The sequence below is a fragment of the Gallus gallus genome, chromosome 31, assembly GCF_016699485.2.
Source record: "Gallus gallus isolate bGalGal1 chromosome 31, bGalGal1.mat.broiler.GRCg7b, whole genome shotgun sequence".
NCBI classification, from domain to species: Eukaryota; Metazoa; Chordata; class Aves; order Galliformes; family Phasianidae; genus Gallus; species Gallus gallus.
The window spans coordinates 1,145,714-1,164,479 of record NC_052562.1 but is presented as its reverse complement, the minus strand read 5'-3'; the positions used below and the strand labels follow the sequence as shown (position 1 = coordinate 1,164,479).

General features: G+C 48.8%; 1 protein-coding gene across 9 annotated transcripts in view; it reads left to right on the top strand.

Annotated features, from left to right (window-relative positions):
- The first annotated feature begins 5,709 nt into the window (after positions 1-5,709).
- The window catches only part of LOC107055447, a 30,938-nt gene continuing 17,881 nt past the window's right edge, over positions 5,710-18,766 (top strand). For 4 of the 9 annotated variants that reach the window (XM_040654372.2, XM_040654370.2, XM_040654368.2 and 1 more), the window contains exons 1-2: positions 5,710-5,935; positions 6,501-6,794. In XM_040654372.2, the coding sequence (XP_040510306.1) occupies positions 5,797-5,935; positions 6,501-6,794 (433 nt within the window). In that variant the 5' untranslated portion in view covers positions 5,710-5,796. Of the gene's footprint in view, positions 5,936-6,500; positions 6,795-7,553; positions 7,875-7,955; positions 8,250-8,819; positions 8,839-18,766 lie in introns of those variants that run through there. The other 5 variants (XM_046904876.1, XM_040654369.2, XR_005842261.2 and 2 more) reach the window with 4 other exon arrangements.

The following is an 18,766-nucleotide window of genomic DNA, read 5'->3' as shown; positions in this document are numbered from 1 at the left end:
CCGGTCAAGAAGGGGTGAAGGTCAAGTTCTCTCCATCCCCATTCATGTGGGATTTTTCATCATGAGTCGTGGGTTGCAAGCGCTGTGGAGAAATTTTCCCTTGATGAATGGATTCAGCATGTACGAAGGAATGAGCAGGGTTGCTACCAGGAGCTCATGGCGAGAAGATCCCTGTGGATATGGGTTGCCCAGCACTCACACTGGATTCCTCCACAGCCGGTGCCTTCCAAATGCTGCCTGGCAATGTGCTGCTCTCTGTGTGGGAATGGGAAATGGGTTTGGGGTGGTTGCTTGCTGGGATGGGCCCAGGATTGATATTCACTTGAATGATGCCTCCTTGCACTGAGCAATGTGTTCACTCCAACCCCGTGGCAACACCTCATCATGTACGTGTCCAGGGGCTGTCATGGATGTTCCCATGAGGGAGTGCTTCCTTCTCCAATCCCAAGGTAATCCCTTTTTTCCATGGTTGATCACACAGGTAATGCTGCCCTGCACAAGGAGGTCCCCAGGGTCCCATTCCCACCCTCTTTTTCACAAGCCTTTTTCACTGTTGTCCCTGTGTTGACCATGGCTTCCAGGGGACTGATTGGAGAGACAGGGACAGTGGGGAGTGATGGGCACATTGTGCTCCAATGGGGACATTGGAGTTGAATGGGGACTGAAAGAGGAGACGAGATGGTTGAGGTGTGTCGGCATCCCCGGAGCACAGGGTTGATCCCTCACCTCTAGGTACAGTGGTTCACACCCACCTGGTCTCCACAGCCTCAGAATCATGGAATCATGGAATCTTTAGAGTTGGAAGGGACCTGTGCAAGCCATCGAGTCCAGTCCCCAGGGACGGAGCACCAGCCACATCTCTAGGCAACCTGTTCCAGTGCCTCACCTCCTCACGGTGAGGAGTGCACTGTTAGGGGCAGTGAGTAAGAAAACACTTGGCACTTGTATTATTCTTTGTTTCCCAAGTACCGTCAGCAGTTGAAATCTGAAGAACAATAAAGAATCTGAAAAGGAAGTCCAATTAGTGTCGCCTATAACCATATCAACAAGAAAGCCTCAGATTTGTCCTAATGCTACACGGTACTTTGATCTATACCTGATACCCAATCACTGTGGTAAAAACAAATCCTGATAGAACTATACTCCATCCGGGAAAGCATAGAATGTACGCCCATCAGAAGGGGAGAAAATATCAGACAATTGAGGCAAACGTATGCACCGTGGGAGAACAGAAGGATTTATTTCAAAGAGGAATACCAACACAGCCCAAGACATTGGTCTTGACACTATACAAAATATCTGCTCTTTTCCAATAGCTCCTGACGAACCCTTCTCCTTGTTGCAGGGAAAAAGAGAAAGCAAAGATCCGGTAAAGCCCCTTCACTACTCATGAAAACCAGTCTTAGTTGATCTGCCACCAACACGACAAGTACTTCCCATTCTCAAAGCACCACTGAATTTTTGTACGTGGGAAGGTTCCAACGCCCACAGGTAAGAACATCGTATTCAGACTCAGTGGATAATCCCATCCTTGTCATCTTTGGATTCTCTGTATCTACGTATACAGGTTATGAGAAGAGGCAATGCAAGACCCTTGTTAACCATGACGGTATTAATGCTTGCGTGCACTTCTTGTTTGCTCACATTTGTGATTGCCATGTGTTACATTACAAAATATATTAGCCATGGGCATGGTGTTACTGAAATAAGAAGGACTGTGCAATGTAGAATCAAAGATCGAAGAGGGAGAGACTGCTGCATCAGCATCCACAATGCCATCATCTAATCTGAAGAAGCTCAAACAAAGCGGAGACAGTGAACGGACTGCTGAACTGTTTCATGCACTGTTTTGAGGCATGGAATCCAAATCCATGCTGAGATTGTGGAGACTCGTGGGATGGGGGAAACGGTTGGTGTGAATGGCAGCAGCTGTGAGCACCCACCTGGTTGTCTGCTCTTAATGAGCACATAACCTGGTGTTCTATTCTTAATGAGCACCCGCCTGGCATTCTAATCTTCATGAGTTTTCCAGGTCATGGAATTGTAACTCTGAGGCCTAGCATGGTCTAGACACCTAAGCAAGACGTATGTCAGTGCAGCCGTTGAGCCTGTTTGTCACACAGCCCCCAGCCTACCCTCTCCTCTAACAGAATGTAGGTGAAGTTTGGGAAAGCCCTGCCTCCTGTTACTTTATGTTTCTGAAGAATGCCTGTTCCAAGAGAGTGCTTAGGTAAACTGCATATTCTGGAGAGCCACGTGGGGATGGGCCCAGATCTTGCTCCGTTGATGAAACTCAGCAGTGAGCCACTTGTAATGAGCTGGTGCATCCATGCACATACCCACAACTGCACTGAAGCTTCTGTAGCTACAGTTAGCATCTTGATATTCCACTGAAATTTGGGTTTGGCTCTTGAATCTGTGCTCTAATACAGGTTTTTTGGTCTCAAGCACTACTACAGTTGTGCCTGTGGTTGGCCGTGGGTCCCACTGATCCTCACAGTGTGTTTGTAAAAAGCTGGGAGGGAAACTTTATTTGATGTTTATTTTTTGTCAGTATATCATACCAATGTACATTAATTAAAGCCAGAAGTAGTTAAAAAATGAGAGTTGATCATGCAAAGTAAGTAACAACACAGCAATTCTTTAACTATGTTTTTTGTGGATGTTCAAACTCAGACTCTGCTATTTCTTCTGCTAGAACCAGAGTTATGGTGCTAAGCAGTATGGACAGTGCATCATAATCCTTTTTCCAAGAAGTTACCAATTCCCTTCACTTGACGTTCGGTTCAGTGGTCAGTGCTTCACCAACTCCAAGGACTAAGGAAATCTTCTGTGCCTCTGTGTCACACATATTGGTTCTGTTCTGTCGCCACGTCAGCAATTGATTAAACAGCAGAACAAAAGTGAAAGTGAAAGCAATTCCAGTAGCGAGCTGCACACCCATGTATGGTTTGATTCTGCAGACTGGTAAGGCTGTGCTTTCGGCTCTCAAGAGCTCTGTATGGTTTTTGAGTTTCCTTATCTCTTGGCCAGTCTCATGGCAGTTGCATGATTTCTGTGTGGACCACAAGTTCCTCAACAAGACATTCAAATGTGTTCACACAGGGGTATAGAAGTCTTAAATATTCACAAGCGTGTATGTCTGGGCTTACCAGACGCAAGCCTGCCTGAATGTAATGGGGACAAATGAATACGTCTGTGGCAGACAGGTATTTATTCAGGTAAGAATCTGTATTAATGGATGGATCTCGGAAAGATGGAAGGTTTGCACTCGGTGAGACACAGAATTAAAAGCCAAAGGACACAAAGGCAAAGAAGTGGGCATATGGTTAAAACCATCTTTACTACTGACTGTGAAATAAATCCCTTCTTGTTTCCAAATACATACCCAATCCATGAATCGATGTTCAGAGATCATTCAAGAAGGGATGTGAAAGATGAAAGGTGCCCGGAGGTCCCTGCGAGTTGGGGCAGGTGTGACTTTTATATCCTGCTCCTGCCCCCTGGCAGAATGTTAGCAATAAACAACAAGAACTCCCATATCCATCCTATGTCAGTGGGCTATTCATGGGCAGCATCATCTCCAGCAGCATCCTCTTCCATGCACTTAGCAAGAGTCTCACATTTCCTTTATGCAAAGTCTGAGTCTGTGTTATGATTTTATGTTTTGCTGATTGATCAAAAATTCAACCCAAACTGCAGAGTCCATCCAGGTGACTGAAGAGACTCAGCATCTGAGAATTCTAGACACTGAGTGAAACTGTAAGCCTTGTAGATAAGGCAGGCAAGTCAAGTAAGGAAGATCTCAAAAGACACAGCGACACATGCTAACCATTCACATTCCCTACCTATGGACTCAGGTTGAGTAGGAGATTAATAATTCATCTTGCCTTGAGCTAAAGCACATCAAATATGGCAGCCCTTGAGGGAGTGCTATACAGACTTGGTGCAAGATAATCACCAGATGGGAGCTCTCTGCACTACTAGAAGGAACAGAAATTGAAGAGCATTTTTGATAAAAAAATCCCATAAGTGCTTTTGGGTTACATTGTAGGTGTGTGGATCACAGCCTGGCTGTGACACAATCCTAGCCTTTGCCTTTGCTCTCTGTTCATGTGTGCCATGCAGTAACTGCCCTGAGCTGGGGGACTCAGAGCAGTGACATTCTGCCTGAGGAATAAGGACACACTCAGTGCGGCTAGCAGGCACCTTACAGCACCTTTCACTAAAAACCAGCTGGAAGATGGACAAACGCAGGGGGAATCCTGCCCCACAGACCTAAAGCCCTTCCCACCTGAATGGAAACGCTCGGCCTGTCTTCGTCATTCAGCCCAGAGCAAAGCAACTGCAGTCATGCCGTGCAAAGAGGTGATGTTCTTTGCAGCCCATCAGCCCTCTGCACTCACACACCTCTATGGTTTTGGTCCCTCAGACTGGAGATGTGCAGCTGCTGCTCTTTTAAATGCCGCTTCCAGCCCAGCTCCACACAAGCAAAGCATCACGGAGAAATACATCTTTCTGAGGCAGCAGTCAGGTGAATCTGGTGTGGGAGGAAAGTTCTCCTTCCTAAACAGAAGACGTGTTACTGTGTGCAAGAAGCTGTAGTCTGGCCAGACTAACAAAGGGGGATACAAAAATAGCACAGGCAGATTCTGAGCACGCAGGAGGTTCATTGCTCACCACAGAGTGAGTTCTCAGCACATGGCCACGTTTTGTGGGTCTGTTGATCATCTCCATGGGCAGATGCAGGGCCTGAGCTGAGTTCCTCCATTCTCAGCACAGAGAGCAGAACTGCAGCCGTGGTCCTGCTCTGCCACGTTTTGTGGGTCTACAGGTTGCATCATGGGCAGATGCAGGGCCAGAGTTTCCAGTGGATGAGTTCCCCACAGAGGAGTGGGGAGAGGCAGAGGTTAATTTTCCTGCCGAGATTGTAATTGAAGTGATAATTGCTTGTGGTGATTACAGCAGTAATACTGAGTGGAAAGTTGCTTTCTGCTGGTGGAGTTCTGCAGGTGGTGGAGAGTGTGTAGCAGCACTGAAGGCACTGGTTTTCTTCCGGGCCTCTCACTGTTGGGATGTTCCCTTAAGGGTGCAGTGCAATGGGGCTGAGAGTAGAGTCAAAGGAGCATGGACACAGGGGGGAGATGGAGTAGAATGCAGAAGAGATGCCACGTCAAGCAACAAGATATTGTAATTAATGTGAGCTTATAAACAAGGACAGCAACTGATTACACAGTTTAATGGTGATAGGAAAAAAGAGAAAGGATCTGTACTGAAAGAGGAGTGATTCCGTTTAGATGCTAGAAGAAAATTCTTGATTCTGAGGGTGTTGCGGCACTAGCACAGCTGCCCATTGAAGCAGTGCATGCCTGGAGGTGCTCAAGGATGGGTTAAATGGGGCCGTAGGTTTTTATGAGTCTATGGCTAACTGCATAATCTTTCAGGTCCTCTCCAAATCAAACCATTTTCTTGTTTGACTCTGTGATAGACTGGAGATGGCCAGGAGGTAGCAAGAAATCAGAGCAAGGAGGAGAGCTGACGCAAAGAGACCGATGGGACCCTGCATGCAGAATGAGGGCATGATCAGCAAGATCAGGTGGGCATAAGGGGGAGAAGGGAGAAGATTCCTCCCTTTAAGAAACAGGAAACACAGACCATGATGAGGTGTCTGACGTCCCCAAATAAAAGCGGTAGCTCGGCAGACACAACAGATGCACCATGGGCTGCATCACAGTCTCTCACCGTGGGTAACTCTGTCAGCTAGAAAAATACCACAGGACAGGTCCTGGGGTTGCAATGCAAACCAGTGTCCATCTGTATCCAGCTCACATCAAAGTAGGCGCTGTGAGAAGAGATCTCCAAAAGATGTTGGGGGAAGCTCAATGGACCATGGCGTGTCCTCGTGTCCCTGCCCTCCTGCTGCTGGTGGTGGTTGGTGAGTTGGGGATGCTGTGTGAAGTAGGGAACCATGCCTGGAGCAGGAATCCCACCAGAAATAGGCTTGGGATGGTGCTGAGGGCAGTGGTGCAGTAGGTGAAGGGTGTAGGCGAGCTCCAAAAATACGTGAGTTACAAATGCTGGGTGCTTTAGAAAGATAGGGAACAGCACTTGAAGCAGCAAACGCACCACAAATGGACCCGAGCTTTCTCAGAGACACTGTATGGGGATAGGCAGATGGGATGGTGCCTAGTCCTCTGTGGGGACATGGGTGGGAACATCTGGGTGAGCAGGACATTGTCCCTCTAAACAGAACTCTCTGTGTCCCGCGGTGCAGGTACTGGTGTGAGCACCCAGGGCATCTGCAGTTCCACAGCTGGTGGTGAGTGTGGGAATGGGTCCAGAAAAAGAAGACATCCTGGGGGAGGAAATGGGAAGAGAGAAAAGCAGTTTTCCCCCCTGAATTCCCAATGTCCATCTCTGGAGTGCTGATTGTCTGTGCCTTGTGATTCAATGTGTTTTGCAACCAATGAGGTGGTGGAATCCCTGTGCCATCTCTCCAGGTACTCTCCAGGCTCCAGTCCTGGTCCTTAACGCATCCAGTGCTCAGGAAGGAGAAGTTGTCCTGGCTCGATGTGTCTTTCAGAAGCAGTTTCCTGCTACCCGAATTGTCTTGTGCAAGGATGGGTTGGAGGTGTACAGTGTGAAGGTCCAAGAGGGAAGGGTCATGAGCTCCATGCTGCTGAACATCACTGAGAGAAGTGCGGGGACATACACATGTTTCTACCAGCAGAGGAACACGAAAAACAGGCTGAGGAGCTCTCCCCTCAGCCCTCCCTTGGACCTGCAGGTCACAGGTGGGATGTGACACCAGGGTTGTGCGGACGCAGGGGATGGGGAGCTGAACACCACATAGATTTTCTGGATCAAGAAATGCCATAGAGAGAAGTGGGCTCTGGAATGGTCTCCCTCTGCATCCCGTGGTGCAGAAATGGGGCACTGCAGTGCCCAGGCTCAGGAAGCAGGTGCAGGGTTTGGGCACGATCCCTTTCCTGGGAAGGGATGCTGCAAGGGTTATTCAAAAAATGTTTTGAGAATAAGGAATGGAAACTCGGGTGATTTCCAAGTGTGGGGTGGTTTCTCACTGTGTGAGCTCCTAAGCAGCAAGAAGATGATGCTGTGGCCATAGTGTGGGGATGGCCAGATGTTGATGTGCTTTGGGATCGGGGTGCCTCTACCTGCTTCAACAAAGCCACCTAAAAGAGGCTTTACATGGCGGCAGGAGGGGAAATGCAGGATGGAGTCTTGCAGTTGTGATGCTGCCATCCTACATCAACATACTTGTCCTTTCTTATCCACAAGGTGAAGTAGAGAATTGTGCTGCAGTATCATACAGTGCACGGTTGCATCTCTGCCATGCATTTTTAAATCCAGCATAGTTTACGTAATCAGATCGAAGGGAACCTACATCATTCCATGTGTCTCAGGAGAAGGGCAGGCTCAGTGGGCACCTTCCTATGGCTGCAAGCCCTGCCCCATAGCAATGCACTCAGGAGCCGTGTTCACGCAGAGGTGAGAGTTCGGGGGATACTCAGCCCATCCATTTGTCCCCCCAGGCCTTGTGCCCAGATCCACGGAAGAGACAGCACATGCTGGTGAGAGGCTCCCCTTTGGTCCTGTTGACCCTGTCCCTTACTGTTGTCCTCATCCCTTCCCTGTGTCCCCATACCATCACTACATCCCCATCACACCCCACTGTCTGCATCACCCTGCTCTGACCCCATCACATTCCCGTGTCCCCATCCTATTCATTAGTCCCCATCACTCCGCTTTGTCCCCAGACTCATACACCCCGTTGGACCCCATAGTCATCGCTGTGGCACCAGTGGCTGTCACCCTGCTCCTGTCCGCAGCCTCCTGCTGGATCATCAAGAAAGGTCAGGGCTTATGGGCTTGTGCGTAGTGTGTGGGATCCATGAGGCTGTCAAAGCTCTGATGTGGGACTCTTCTTCTTTCAGGTGCTTGTGGGAAGAGATGCTGTAGGTGAGCAGGAAGTGGCAGGTCTGGGTAATTGGTGGGCATCTGGGACCCTGGGGTGCTGCTCCTTTTTCAGTGTGAGCTTTGTCAGTGGATTCCCTCGTGTAGAGGAGGGATTGCAGTACGATAGGAGATGGAGGCACTTTTCCCTGGGAATATCTCCAGTGGCCCTTGGATGCTTTGTGGAACCTCAATGCCTTTTCTCTCTGCTCTCTCTGTCTCTCTCCATGGTGCTGGTAGTGCTGAGGGATCTCCTGCCGACCACGATTCTTACTGTAAGTTTCAATCCCTTGCACCCTTCCTTTCTAGGCATTGAGTACAATGCAGAGATGATCCCAAATGCTGTATTTTAAGTCAGGATTATCTCCACGTGCTCATGACAATCAATGCTAATAAAGTTAATTTTTCCGGATATAGTCGGAATACTATTCCGGCATCATCTCTCTAAACCTCCTTGACAAATATGGTCTCATTCTCTTCACCCTGCTATACAGTCTCTACTCCTGTAGCTGACACTGCTGGGAATTAACAAATGCTTCACTTTCAAACTCTGCACTGAGCGGACAGGGTTTCAGAGGAAATGTGTCTCTTCAGAGCACTTTTTTGGGTGAGGACCATTCTCAGTAACAGAGCAGCCTCCACCCAATATCGCGCAGAAGCAAAACCCGCCTCCCTACAGCACAGGGCATTTCCTTGGGGCTGCAAGGCAGACCTCAGGAGCCGCTGTAGGAAGCTGTAAGGGTGATGATTTTGGCAGAGGATGCCCACGGGTGCATCTGTGTTGGTGGCTGGGGAAGGTCTCTCCCCTGCTGATGGCTGGGCACTCATTCAGGATCTCCCTGCAGATGCCAACGTGGATGAAATGAGGAGAGTGAAGGTGAGTTGTGCTCTTGCAGAGGCCTGCAGGTTGAGCGTGCATTTATTGTCTGCAGAAGGCATGGCTTTGGAGGGGAAATGCCAGCTCAGTTGTCACGGTGGCGGTGCTCTGGCTGCAGTTCCCCTCCTGCCACATTCCCATGGGGAATGCTGCATGGCCGTGCTGTGGGACCACTGTAATTCCTTGTTTGTGTTTTGAAGGTCTCTGGAATACACAGCTCTGAAGTTTGTACATAGGACAGAATGTCAGAAAGTGAGAGGCGATCCACCCCTTTCTCTGCAAGAAGAAGGGGGAAAGCACAGCAGAGGTGACACTTATCAATAAAAGCATGAAATCCTTCTGCATCAGAATGAGGTTTGTGTACTTCTTCTGCCTGAATGCACTCGGAGGGTGCCCATCTGTCCATAGGGGCAGTGACAGAATCCTTGTGCTTGGGGCTCATGGTAGGTATCAAGACAGGGCCATCCTGGTCATCTCCAGAGCTTCTTCCACCTAAAGCCACAGCAGTGATGTATAACCGCAGCTCATCACTTCATGATGTCTTTGATTCAAGACCGTGGTGAGCTTGATGATGCATAACAACAGCTCAGCACTTGCCGATGTCTCTAAAATAGCTGTGATATTTTATTGATATTCTAGGTTGTACATGCATAAGCAAGTCATATATCTTAGAGGCTAGAAATAATGGGAGAGCATACCCCATGAACCCAAAAGCCCCATCTTCTGCCCCAAGCGCCCTCTGCAAGAAAACACAATGGTCGTGACGCAGTCCTGGTTGCCTTGGCATGCTGAAGCCTATGCATCTCTGCTGCGGGTCATCTGCTTCACGGGAGGCTGGAGGGGAAAGGAAAGCCCTGTTATTGCAGCTGCAGCCTGCAAGCCCTGCACAAGGAGGCTGCAGGAGCGCTGGAGGGAGCTGCACGCATTGGAGAAGCAGGCAGGAGTCAGCTAGCGAAAGTGAGAGCATATCTGGGTCGGAAAACAAGGGGAGGCGTTTGCCGTAGACTGAGGTAGAGTGACTTGTGACTCAGAAATTAAATCTTGTGATTTGCAGTTTTTGTGCAAGTAAAGAGATGCATGAGCAAGCGTACCAAAATGATAATGCCACTCCTGTGGAGCAAATCACTTTAATTTTGGGTGAGAAGGGCCCTGACTCACCTTGTCCCTTCGAAAGTGGGCAATGGTTGAGTCTGTGGGGAAAAAAAACACACTATGAGTGCTCAGTATTCATGTGGGAAGGGGGGCGACCCACCACTGGTTTGGGCAGCAGACCCCGCAGGGCTCTGGACTGACTGTCCACCCCCATTGAACCACTCTGCAGGAAGATTTGGAGGACCAGAGACGCTGGGCTTTGGGGGGGCATTTTCCCATCATTTGAGGCATTTTCTATATTTACACAGCACATCTGAGCCTGCTGCTCTGCAATGAAACTCAAGCTGCAAACAGAGCAAGGTGCAGGTGTGGTGACGTTATATCCCCCATTCCTGACCACAGCATCCTACCTTTGCAGCAGCCTGCACTTGCAGAGCAAATACCTATGAGATATTTCCCCACTGCTGTCTGTGTGCACAGCAATATCCTCCAGTGCAGGGCTGAGCTTTGGTCTGTGCTTGAAACAAACACCATAGAACAGCAGAGTGTGAAGTGTGAGACCCGCTGTGCAAATGGGATTTGTCACTATGAGCACAGTGATGAAAGCACCCTGGAGAAACTGACTCTTGAGAAATGGTTTTTGCATGTCCAAGTGGGAAAGGGACAGGTGGGATGGCAAATGGGAGCCCAAGGGAAGGGGGTCCCCATGGAAAAGGGGTGCCCAGCACTCACACTGGATTTCTCCGTAGTCGGTGGCTTGCACCTGCTGGCTGGGAACGGGCTGCTGCCTGTGGATTAAGGGAAAATGGATTTGGGGTGGGTGTTTGCTGCAGGGGGCCAGGACTGTTATTCATTTGGATGAAGCCTCCTTGCATCAGGCACTGCATTCAGTCCAACCCCACAGCAATCCCTCATCCTCCAGGCATCCACGTGCTGTCAGTAATGTTACCATGAGAAAATCCTTCCTTCTCCAACACCATGGCAGTCCCTTCCTGTTATGGGGGAACTCACAGATAATGCTGCCCTGCAAAAGGACTTCCCCAAGTTCCCAAATGCTCTCAATCGTCCCCTCCCAGCCTTCCTTCTCACCTTCGGCATCTCTCCCGGCAGGCACCTGTAAGAAAAACAGTCTCACATCAAAGCTGTGGCAGCCTCATGGATCTCCCACAGTCCCCTCAAGTCCTCACCTTTCCTAATGGTCCAGAAGGTGGCTGCAGACAGCAGGAGGGTGACAGTAACTGATACCACATGAATGACTGTGAGGTTCAGAGGAGTGTTGGTGTCTGGGGACACAGAGGGTGATGGGGTCAGATGGGAGTGACGCAGAAGTTGGGGTGTTACAGTGCCATAGCGATGAGATGAGAAAAGAGGGGAGGGATAGGGAAAAGGTGAAGGGATGGGGTCAGTAGGAGCAAAGGAGAGTCCCTCACCTGCAGTTATGGTTCCTGCTGAGGAATCGGACACATGACCTGGACAGACATATGGATGGGCTGAGTGTCACCAGTGCTCATAGCTCTGCATGGACACAGCTCCTGAGTGCACTGGTACGGGGCAGGGCACGCAGGCCTTGGAAGATGCCCACAGAGCCAGCTCTGTCCCCGGAGACACGTGGGCTGACATGGGGTTTCTGCCATTCTGATGATCAATTATCTAAACTATGATGAATTTAGGAATGCATGGCAGAAATGCAACTGTGCACCGTATGATCCTGCAGCACAACTCTCTCCTTTCCTTGACCTTGTGGATAAGAAAGGACTGGTATGTTGTTCTGTCTCTATGGGATGGGATGGCAGCATCCCAATTGCAAGACTCCATAATTCATTTCCCCTCCTGCCAACACCTAAAGCCTCTTTTAGGTGGTTTTGTTGCAGGTGGAGGCACCCAGATCCCAAAGCAAACCGACATCTGGCCATTCCCACACTATGGCCACAGCATCGCCTTCTTGCTGCATAGGAACTCACACAGTGAGAAACCACCCCACACTTGGAAATCACCCCAGTTTCCACTCCTTATTCTCAAAACATTTTTTGAATAGCCCTTGCAGCATCACTTCCCAGGAAAGGGATTTTGCCCAAACCCTGCACCTTTTTTTCTGAGCCTGGGCACTGCAGTTCCCCATATCTGCACCACGGAATGGAGAGGGAGACCATTCCAGAGCCCACTTCTCTCTATGGCATTTCTTGATCCAGAAAATCTATGTGATGTTTAGTCCCCCCATCCCCTGCGTCCGCACAACCCTGGTGTCACATCCCACCTGTGACATGTAGATCCAAGGGAGTGCTGAGGGGAGATCTCCTTAGCCAATTGCCCTCGTTCCTCTGCTGGTACGCACACGTGTATGTCCCACTGCTTCTAGCAGAGATGTTCAGCAGCATGGAGTAGATGACCGTATGCTGATGGGCTTTCATGCTGTACAGTTCCATCCCATCCTTGCAGAAGACAAATCTGGCAGCAGGAACCAGCTTCTGAAGGATACATTGAGCCAGGACGATTTCCCCTTCCTGAGCTCTGGAAGCGTTAAGGTACAGGGCTGGAGCCTGGAGAGTACCTGGAGAGATGGCACAGGGATTCCACCAGCATCATTAGCTGCAAAACACACTGCATTCCAAGTCATGGAGAATCTGCCCTCCTGGGGTGGATATTGGGAATTCAGAGGCAATAAAGCCTTTCTCTCTTTCCATCTCCTCCTCCACCATGTCTTCATTTTCTGGACCCATTCTCACACTCACCATCAGCTGTGGAACTGCAGATGCCCTGGGTGCTCACAGCAGTACCTGCACCGTGGAGCAGAGAGGGGTTTGGTTAGAGGGACAGTGTCCTGCACACCCATAAGTTTCTGTCCATGTCTCCAGTCTTCAGCAGTCACCACTCCACAAGTGTATCCCCTTCCCGTATCGCCACTATCTCCATTTGAGCAAGCCTAAATCCATTTGGGATAGGTTTTCTTTTCCAGATGCAGTCTCCTCTACTTCAAAATCATGCTTTTGGTGCTAGACTCTATCCCACATGTACTCTACCTCCACCCTCGGCACCATCTCAAGCCTCTTTGTGCGGGGCTTCTTCCTCCAAGCAGAGTTCCCTGCTACCCAAAGCAGCCCCAACTCACCAAACACCAGCAGCAGGAGGACATGGACATGGGGACACGGCACGGCCCATCCCACCTGCCCGCACATCTTTTGGAGATCTCTCCTCACGGTTCCTGCTTTGCTGTGAGCTGGGTGCAGATGGTCACAGGCTTGTGTTGCGAGCCTAGGACACGTGCTGTGTGTTTCTGCAGCTGACAGAGAGTTAGTCACAGCGAGAGGCTGTGATGCAGCCCATGATGCATTTCTCGCATCTGCAGAGCCCCTGCTTTTATTTCAGGACACATAGAGACCTTAGCAGGGGCTGTGCTTCCTGTCTCTTGGGGGGAGGAAACTTCTCCCTGTTCCCTCTTTTCCCCACCTCTTCTTACTGAGTGTGACCTCATTCTGTATGCAGCGTCCGTTTTATCTCTTTTTGTCAGCTATCTTGTCTCTGTCCCCTCCCAAGCTCCTGTTCATCTCCAGCCTGCCAAAGAGCAGTAAAATAGAGGTGCTTGGGTTGGAAGGGACATTAAAGGGCATGGAATCACTTATAGAATTGTAAAAACCAGCAAAACAAACAAACAAACAAACAAAAAGTAGAACCGCAGAATTAAAGAAGCCGACACCGTACTGCCATTAGTTAGGAGCTCATTGCTTGTGTTCCAGTTGAGAAGGGCCACAGATCATTTTGTCCGGTCAAGAAGGGGTGAAGGTGGAGTTCCCCCCATCCCCATTCAAGTGGGATTTTTCATCATGAGTCGTGGGTTGTAAGCACTGTGGAGAAATTTTCCCTTGATGAATGGATTCAGCATGTACGAAGGAATGAGCAGGGTTGCTACCAGGAGCTCATGGCGAGAAGATCCCCGTGGATATGGGTTGCCCAGCACTCACACTGGATTCCTCCACAGCCGGTGCCTTCCAAATGCTGCCTGGCAATGTGCTGCTCTCTGTGTGGGAATGGGAAATGGGTTTGGAGTGGTTGCTTGCTGGGATGGGCCCAGGATTGATATTCACTTGTAGAATGCCTCCTTGCATTGGGCAATGTGTTCAGTGCAACCCCATGGCAATCCCTCATCATGCACATGTCCAGGGGCTGTCATGGATGTTCCCATGAAGGAGTACTTCCTTCTCCAGTCCCAAGATAATCCCTTTTTTTTCCATGGTTGATCTCACAGGTAATGCTGCCCTGCCCAAGGAGCTCCCCAGGGTCCCATTCCCCTCTTTTTCCCACAAGCCTTTTCCACTGTTGTCACTGTGTTGACCATGGCTTCCAGGGGACTGATTGGAGAGATAGGGACAGTGGGGAGTGACGGGCACATTGTGCTCCAATGGGGACACTGGAGTTGAATGGGGACAGAAAGAGGAGACGAGAAGATTGAGGTGTGTCGGCATCCCTGGAGCGCTGGGTTGATCCCTCACCTCTAGGTTCTGTGGTTCACACGCACCTAGTCTCCACAGCCACAGAATCAAAGAATCATAGAATGTTTAGAGTTGGAAGGGACCTGTGCATGCCATCGAGTCCAGCTCCTGTGAAGTGAACTGGGACACCACAGCTAGATCAGGTTGCCCAGGGCCTTATCCAGCCTAGCCTAGAAAGTCCCCAGGGACGGAGCACCAGCCACATCTCTAGGCAACCTGTTCCAGTGCCTCACCTCCTCACAGTGAGGAGTGCACCGTTAGGAGCAGTGAGTAAAAAAAACTTGGCACTTGTACTATTCTTTGTTTCCCAAGTACAGTCAGCAGTTGAAATCTGAAGAACAATAAAGACTCTGAAAAGGAAATCCAATTAGTGTCGCCTATAACCATATCAACAAGAAAGCCTCAAATTTGTCCTAATGCTACACGGTACTTTGATCTATACCTGATACCCAATCACTGTGGTAAAAATAAATCCCGATAGAACTATACTCCATCCGGGAAAGCATAGAACGTACGCCCATCAGAAGGGGAGAAAATATCAGACAATTGAGGCAAAGGTATGCACCGTGGGAGAACAGAAGGATTTATTTCAAAGAGGACTACCGTCAAAACCCAAGACATTGGTCTTGACACTACACAAAATATCTGCTCTTTTCCAATAGCTCCTGACAAACCCTTCTCCTTGTTGCAGGGAAAAAGAGAAAGCAAAGATCCGGTAAAACCCCTTCAACCCCTTCACTACTCATGAAAACCAGTCTTAGTTGATCTGCCACCAACACGACATGTACTTCCCATTCTCAAAGCACCACTGAATTTTTGTACGTGGGAAGGTTCCAACGCCCACAGGTAAGAACATCGTATTCAGACTCAGTGGATAATCCCATCCTTGTCATCTTTGGATTCTCTGTATCTATGTATACAGGTTTTGAGAAGAGGCAATGCAAGACCCTTTTTAACCATGACAGTATTAATGCTTGCGTGCACTTCTTGTTTGCTCACATTTGTGATTGCCATGTGTTACGTTACAAAATAGGTTAGCCATAGGCATGATGTTACTGAAATAAGCAGGACTGTGGGGTGTAGAACCGAAGAGGGAGAGACTGCTGCATCAGCATCCACAGTGCCATCATCTAATCTGAAGAAGCTCAAACAAAGCGGAGACAGTGAACGGACTGCTGAACTGTTTCATGTACTGTTTTGAGGCATGGAATCCAAATCCATGCTGAGATTGTGGAGACTCGTGGGATGGGGGAAAGGGTTGGTGTGAATGGCAATAGCTGTGAGCACCCACCTGGTTGTCTGCTCTTAATGAGCACATAACCTGGTGTTCTATTCTTAATGAGCACCCGCCTGGTATTCTAATCTTCATGAGTTTTCCAGGTCATGGAATTGTAACACTGAGGCCTAGCATGGTGTAGACACCTAAGCAAGACATATACCAGTGCAGCCGTTGAGCCTGTTTGTCACACAGCCCCCAACCTACCCTCTCCTCTAACAGAATGTAGGTGAAGTTTGGGAAAGCCCTGCCTCCTGTTACTTTATGTTTTTGAAGAATGCCTGTTCCAAGAGAGTGCTTAGGTAAACAGCATATTCTGGAGAGCCACGTGGGGATGGGCCCAGATCTTGCTCCGTTGATGAAACTCAGCAGTGAGCCACTTGTAACGAGCTGGTGCATCCATGCACATACCCACAACTGCACTGAAGCTTCTGCAGCTACAGTTAGCATCTTGATATTCCACTGAAATTTGGGTTTGGCTCTTGAATCTGTGCTCTAATACAGGTTTTTTGGTCTCAAGCACGACTACAGTTGTGCCTGTGGTTGGCCGTGGGTCCCACTGATCCTCACAATGTGTTTGTAAAAAGCTGGGAGGGAAACTTTATTTGATGTTTATTTTTTGTCAGTATATCATACTAATGTACATTAATTAAAGCCAGAAGTAGTTAAAAAATGAGAGTTGATCATGCAAAGTAAGTAACAACACAGCAATTCTTTAACTATGTTTTTTGTGGGTGTTCAAACTCAGACTCTGCTATTTCTTCTGCTAGAACCAGAGTTATGGTGCTAAGCAGTATGGACAGTGCATCATAATCCTTTTTCCAAGAAGTTACCAATTCCCTTCACTTGACATTCTGTTCAGTGGTCAGTGCTTCGCCAACTCCGAGGACTAAGGAAATCTTCTGTGCCTCTGTGTCACACAGACTGGTTCTGTTCTGTCGCCATGACAGCAATTGATTAAACAGCAGAACAAAAGTGAAAGTGAAAGCAATTCCAGTAGCGAGCTGCACACCCACGTATGGTTGGATTCTGCAGACTGGTAAGGCTGTGCTATCGGCTCTCAAGAGCTCTGTATGGTTTTTGAGTTTCCTTATCTCTTGGACAGTCTCATGGCAGTTGCATGATTTCTGTGTGGACCACAAATTCCTCAACAAGACATTCAAATGTGTTCACACAGGGGTATAGAAGTCTTAAATATTCACAGGCGTGTATGTCTGGGCTTACCAGACTCAAGCCTGCCTGAATGTAATGGGGACAAATGAATACGCCTGTGGCAGACAGGTATTTATTCAGGTAAGAATCTGTATTAATGGATGGATCTCAGAAAGATGGAAGGTTTGCACTCGGTGAGACATAGAAGTAAAAGCCAAAGGACACAAAGGCAAAGAGGTGGGCATATGGTTAAAACCATCTTTACTACTGACTGTGAAATAAATCCCTTCTTGTTTCCAAATACATACCCAATCCATGAATCGATGTTCAGAGATCATTCAAGAAGGGATATGGAAAGATGAAAGGTGCCTGGAGGTCCCTGTGAGTTGGGGCAGGTGTGACTTTTATATCCTGCTCCTGCCCCCTGGCAGAATGATAGCAATAAACAACAAGAACTCCCATATCCATCCTATGTCAGTGGGCTATTCATGGGCAGCCTCATCTCCAGCAGCATCTTCTTCCATGCACTTAGCAAGAGTCTCACATTTCCTTTATGCAAAGTCTGAATCTGTGTTATGATTTTATGTTTTGCTGATTGATCAAAAATTCAACCCAAACTGCAGAGTCCATCCAGGTGACTGAAGAGACTCAGCATCTGAGAATTCTAGACACTGAGTGAAACTGTAAGCCTTGTACATAAGGCAGGCAAGTCAAGTAAGGAAGATCTCAAAAGACACAGCAACACATGCTAACCATCTTGCCTTGAGATAAAGCACATCAAATATGGCAGCACTTGAGGGAGTGCTCTACAGACTTGATGCAAGATAATCACCAGATGGGAGCTCTCTATACTAGAAGAAGGTACAAAATGTTAAGGGTATTTTTGATAAAAAATCCCATAAGTGCTTTTGGGATTCATTGTAGGTGTTTGGACCACAGCCTGGCTGTGACACAATCCTAGCCCTTTGCCTTTGCTCTCTGTTCAGCTGTGCCATGCAGTAACTGCCCTGAGCTGGGGGACTCAGAGCAGTGTCATTCTGCCTGAGGAATAAGGACACACTCAGTGCTGCTAGCAGGCACCTTACAGCACCTTTCATCAAAAACCAGATGGAAGATGGACAAACGCAGGGGGAATCCTGCCCCACAGACCTAGAGCCCTTCCCACCTGAATGGAAACACTCGGCCTGTCTTTGTCATTCAGCCCAGAGCAAAGCAACTGCAGTCATGCCGTGCAAGAGGTGATGTTCTTTGCAGCCCATCAGCCCTCTGCACTCACACACCTCTATGGTTTTGGTCCCTCAGACTGGAGATGTGCAGCTGCTGCTCTTTTAAATGCCACTTCCAGCCCAGCCCCACGCAAGCAAAGCATCACGGAGAAATACATCTTTCTGAGGCAGCAGTCGGGTGAATCTTGTGTGGGAGGAAAGTTCTACTTCCTAAACAGAAGATGTGTTACTGTGTGCACAAAGTTGAGGTCTGGCCAGACTAACAAAGGGGGATACAAAAATAGCACAGGCAGATTCTGAGCACGCAGGAGGTTCATTGCTCACCACAGAGTGAGTTCTCAGCACATGGCCACGTTCTGTGGGTCTGTTGATCATCTCCATGGGCAGATGCAGGGCCTGAGCTGAGTTCCTCCATTCTCAGCACAGAGAGCAGAACTGCAGCCGTGGTCCTGCTCTGCCACGTTTTGTGGGTCTACAGGTTGCATCATGGGCAGATGCAGGGGCAGTGTTCGCAGTGGATGAGTTCCCGACAGAGGAGTGGGGAGAGGCACAGGTTAATTTTCCTGCTGAGATTGTAATTGAAGTGATAATTGCTTGTGGTGATTCCAGCAGTAATACTGAGTGGAAAGTTGCTTTCTGCTGGTGGAGTTCTGCAGGTGGTGGAAAGTGTGTAGCAGCACTGAAG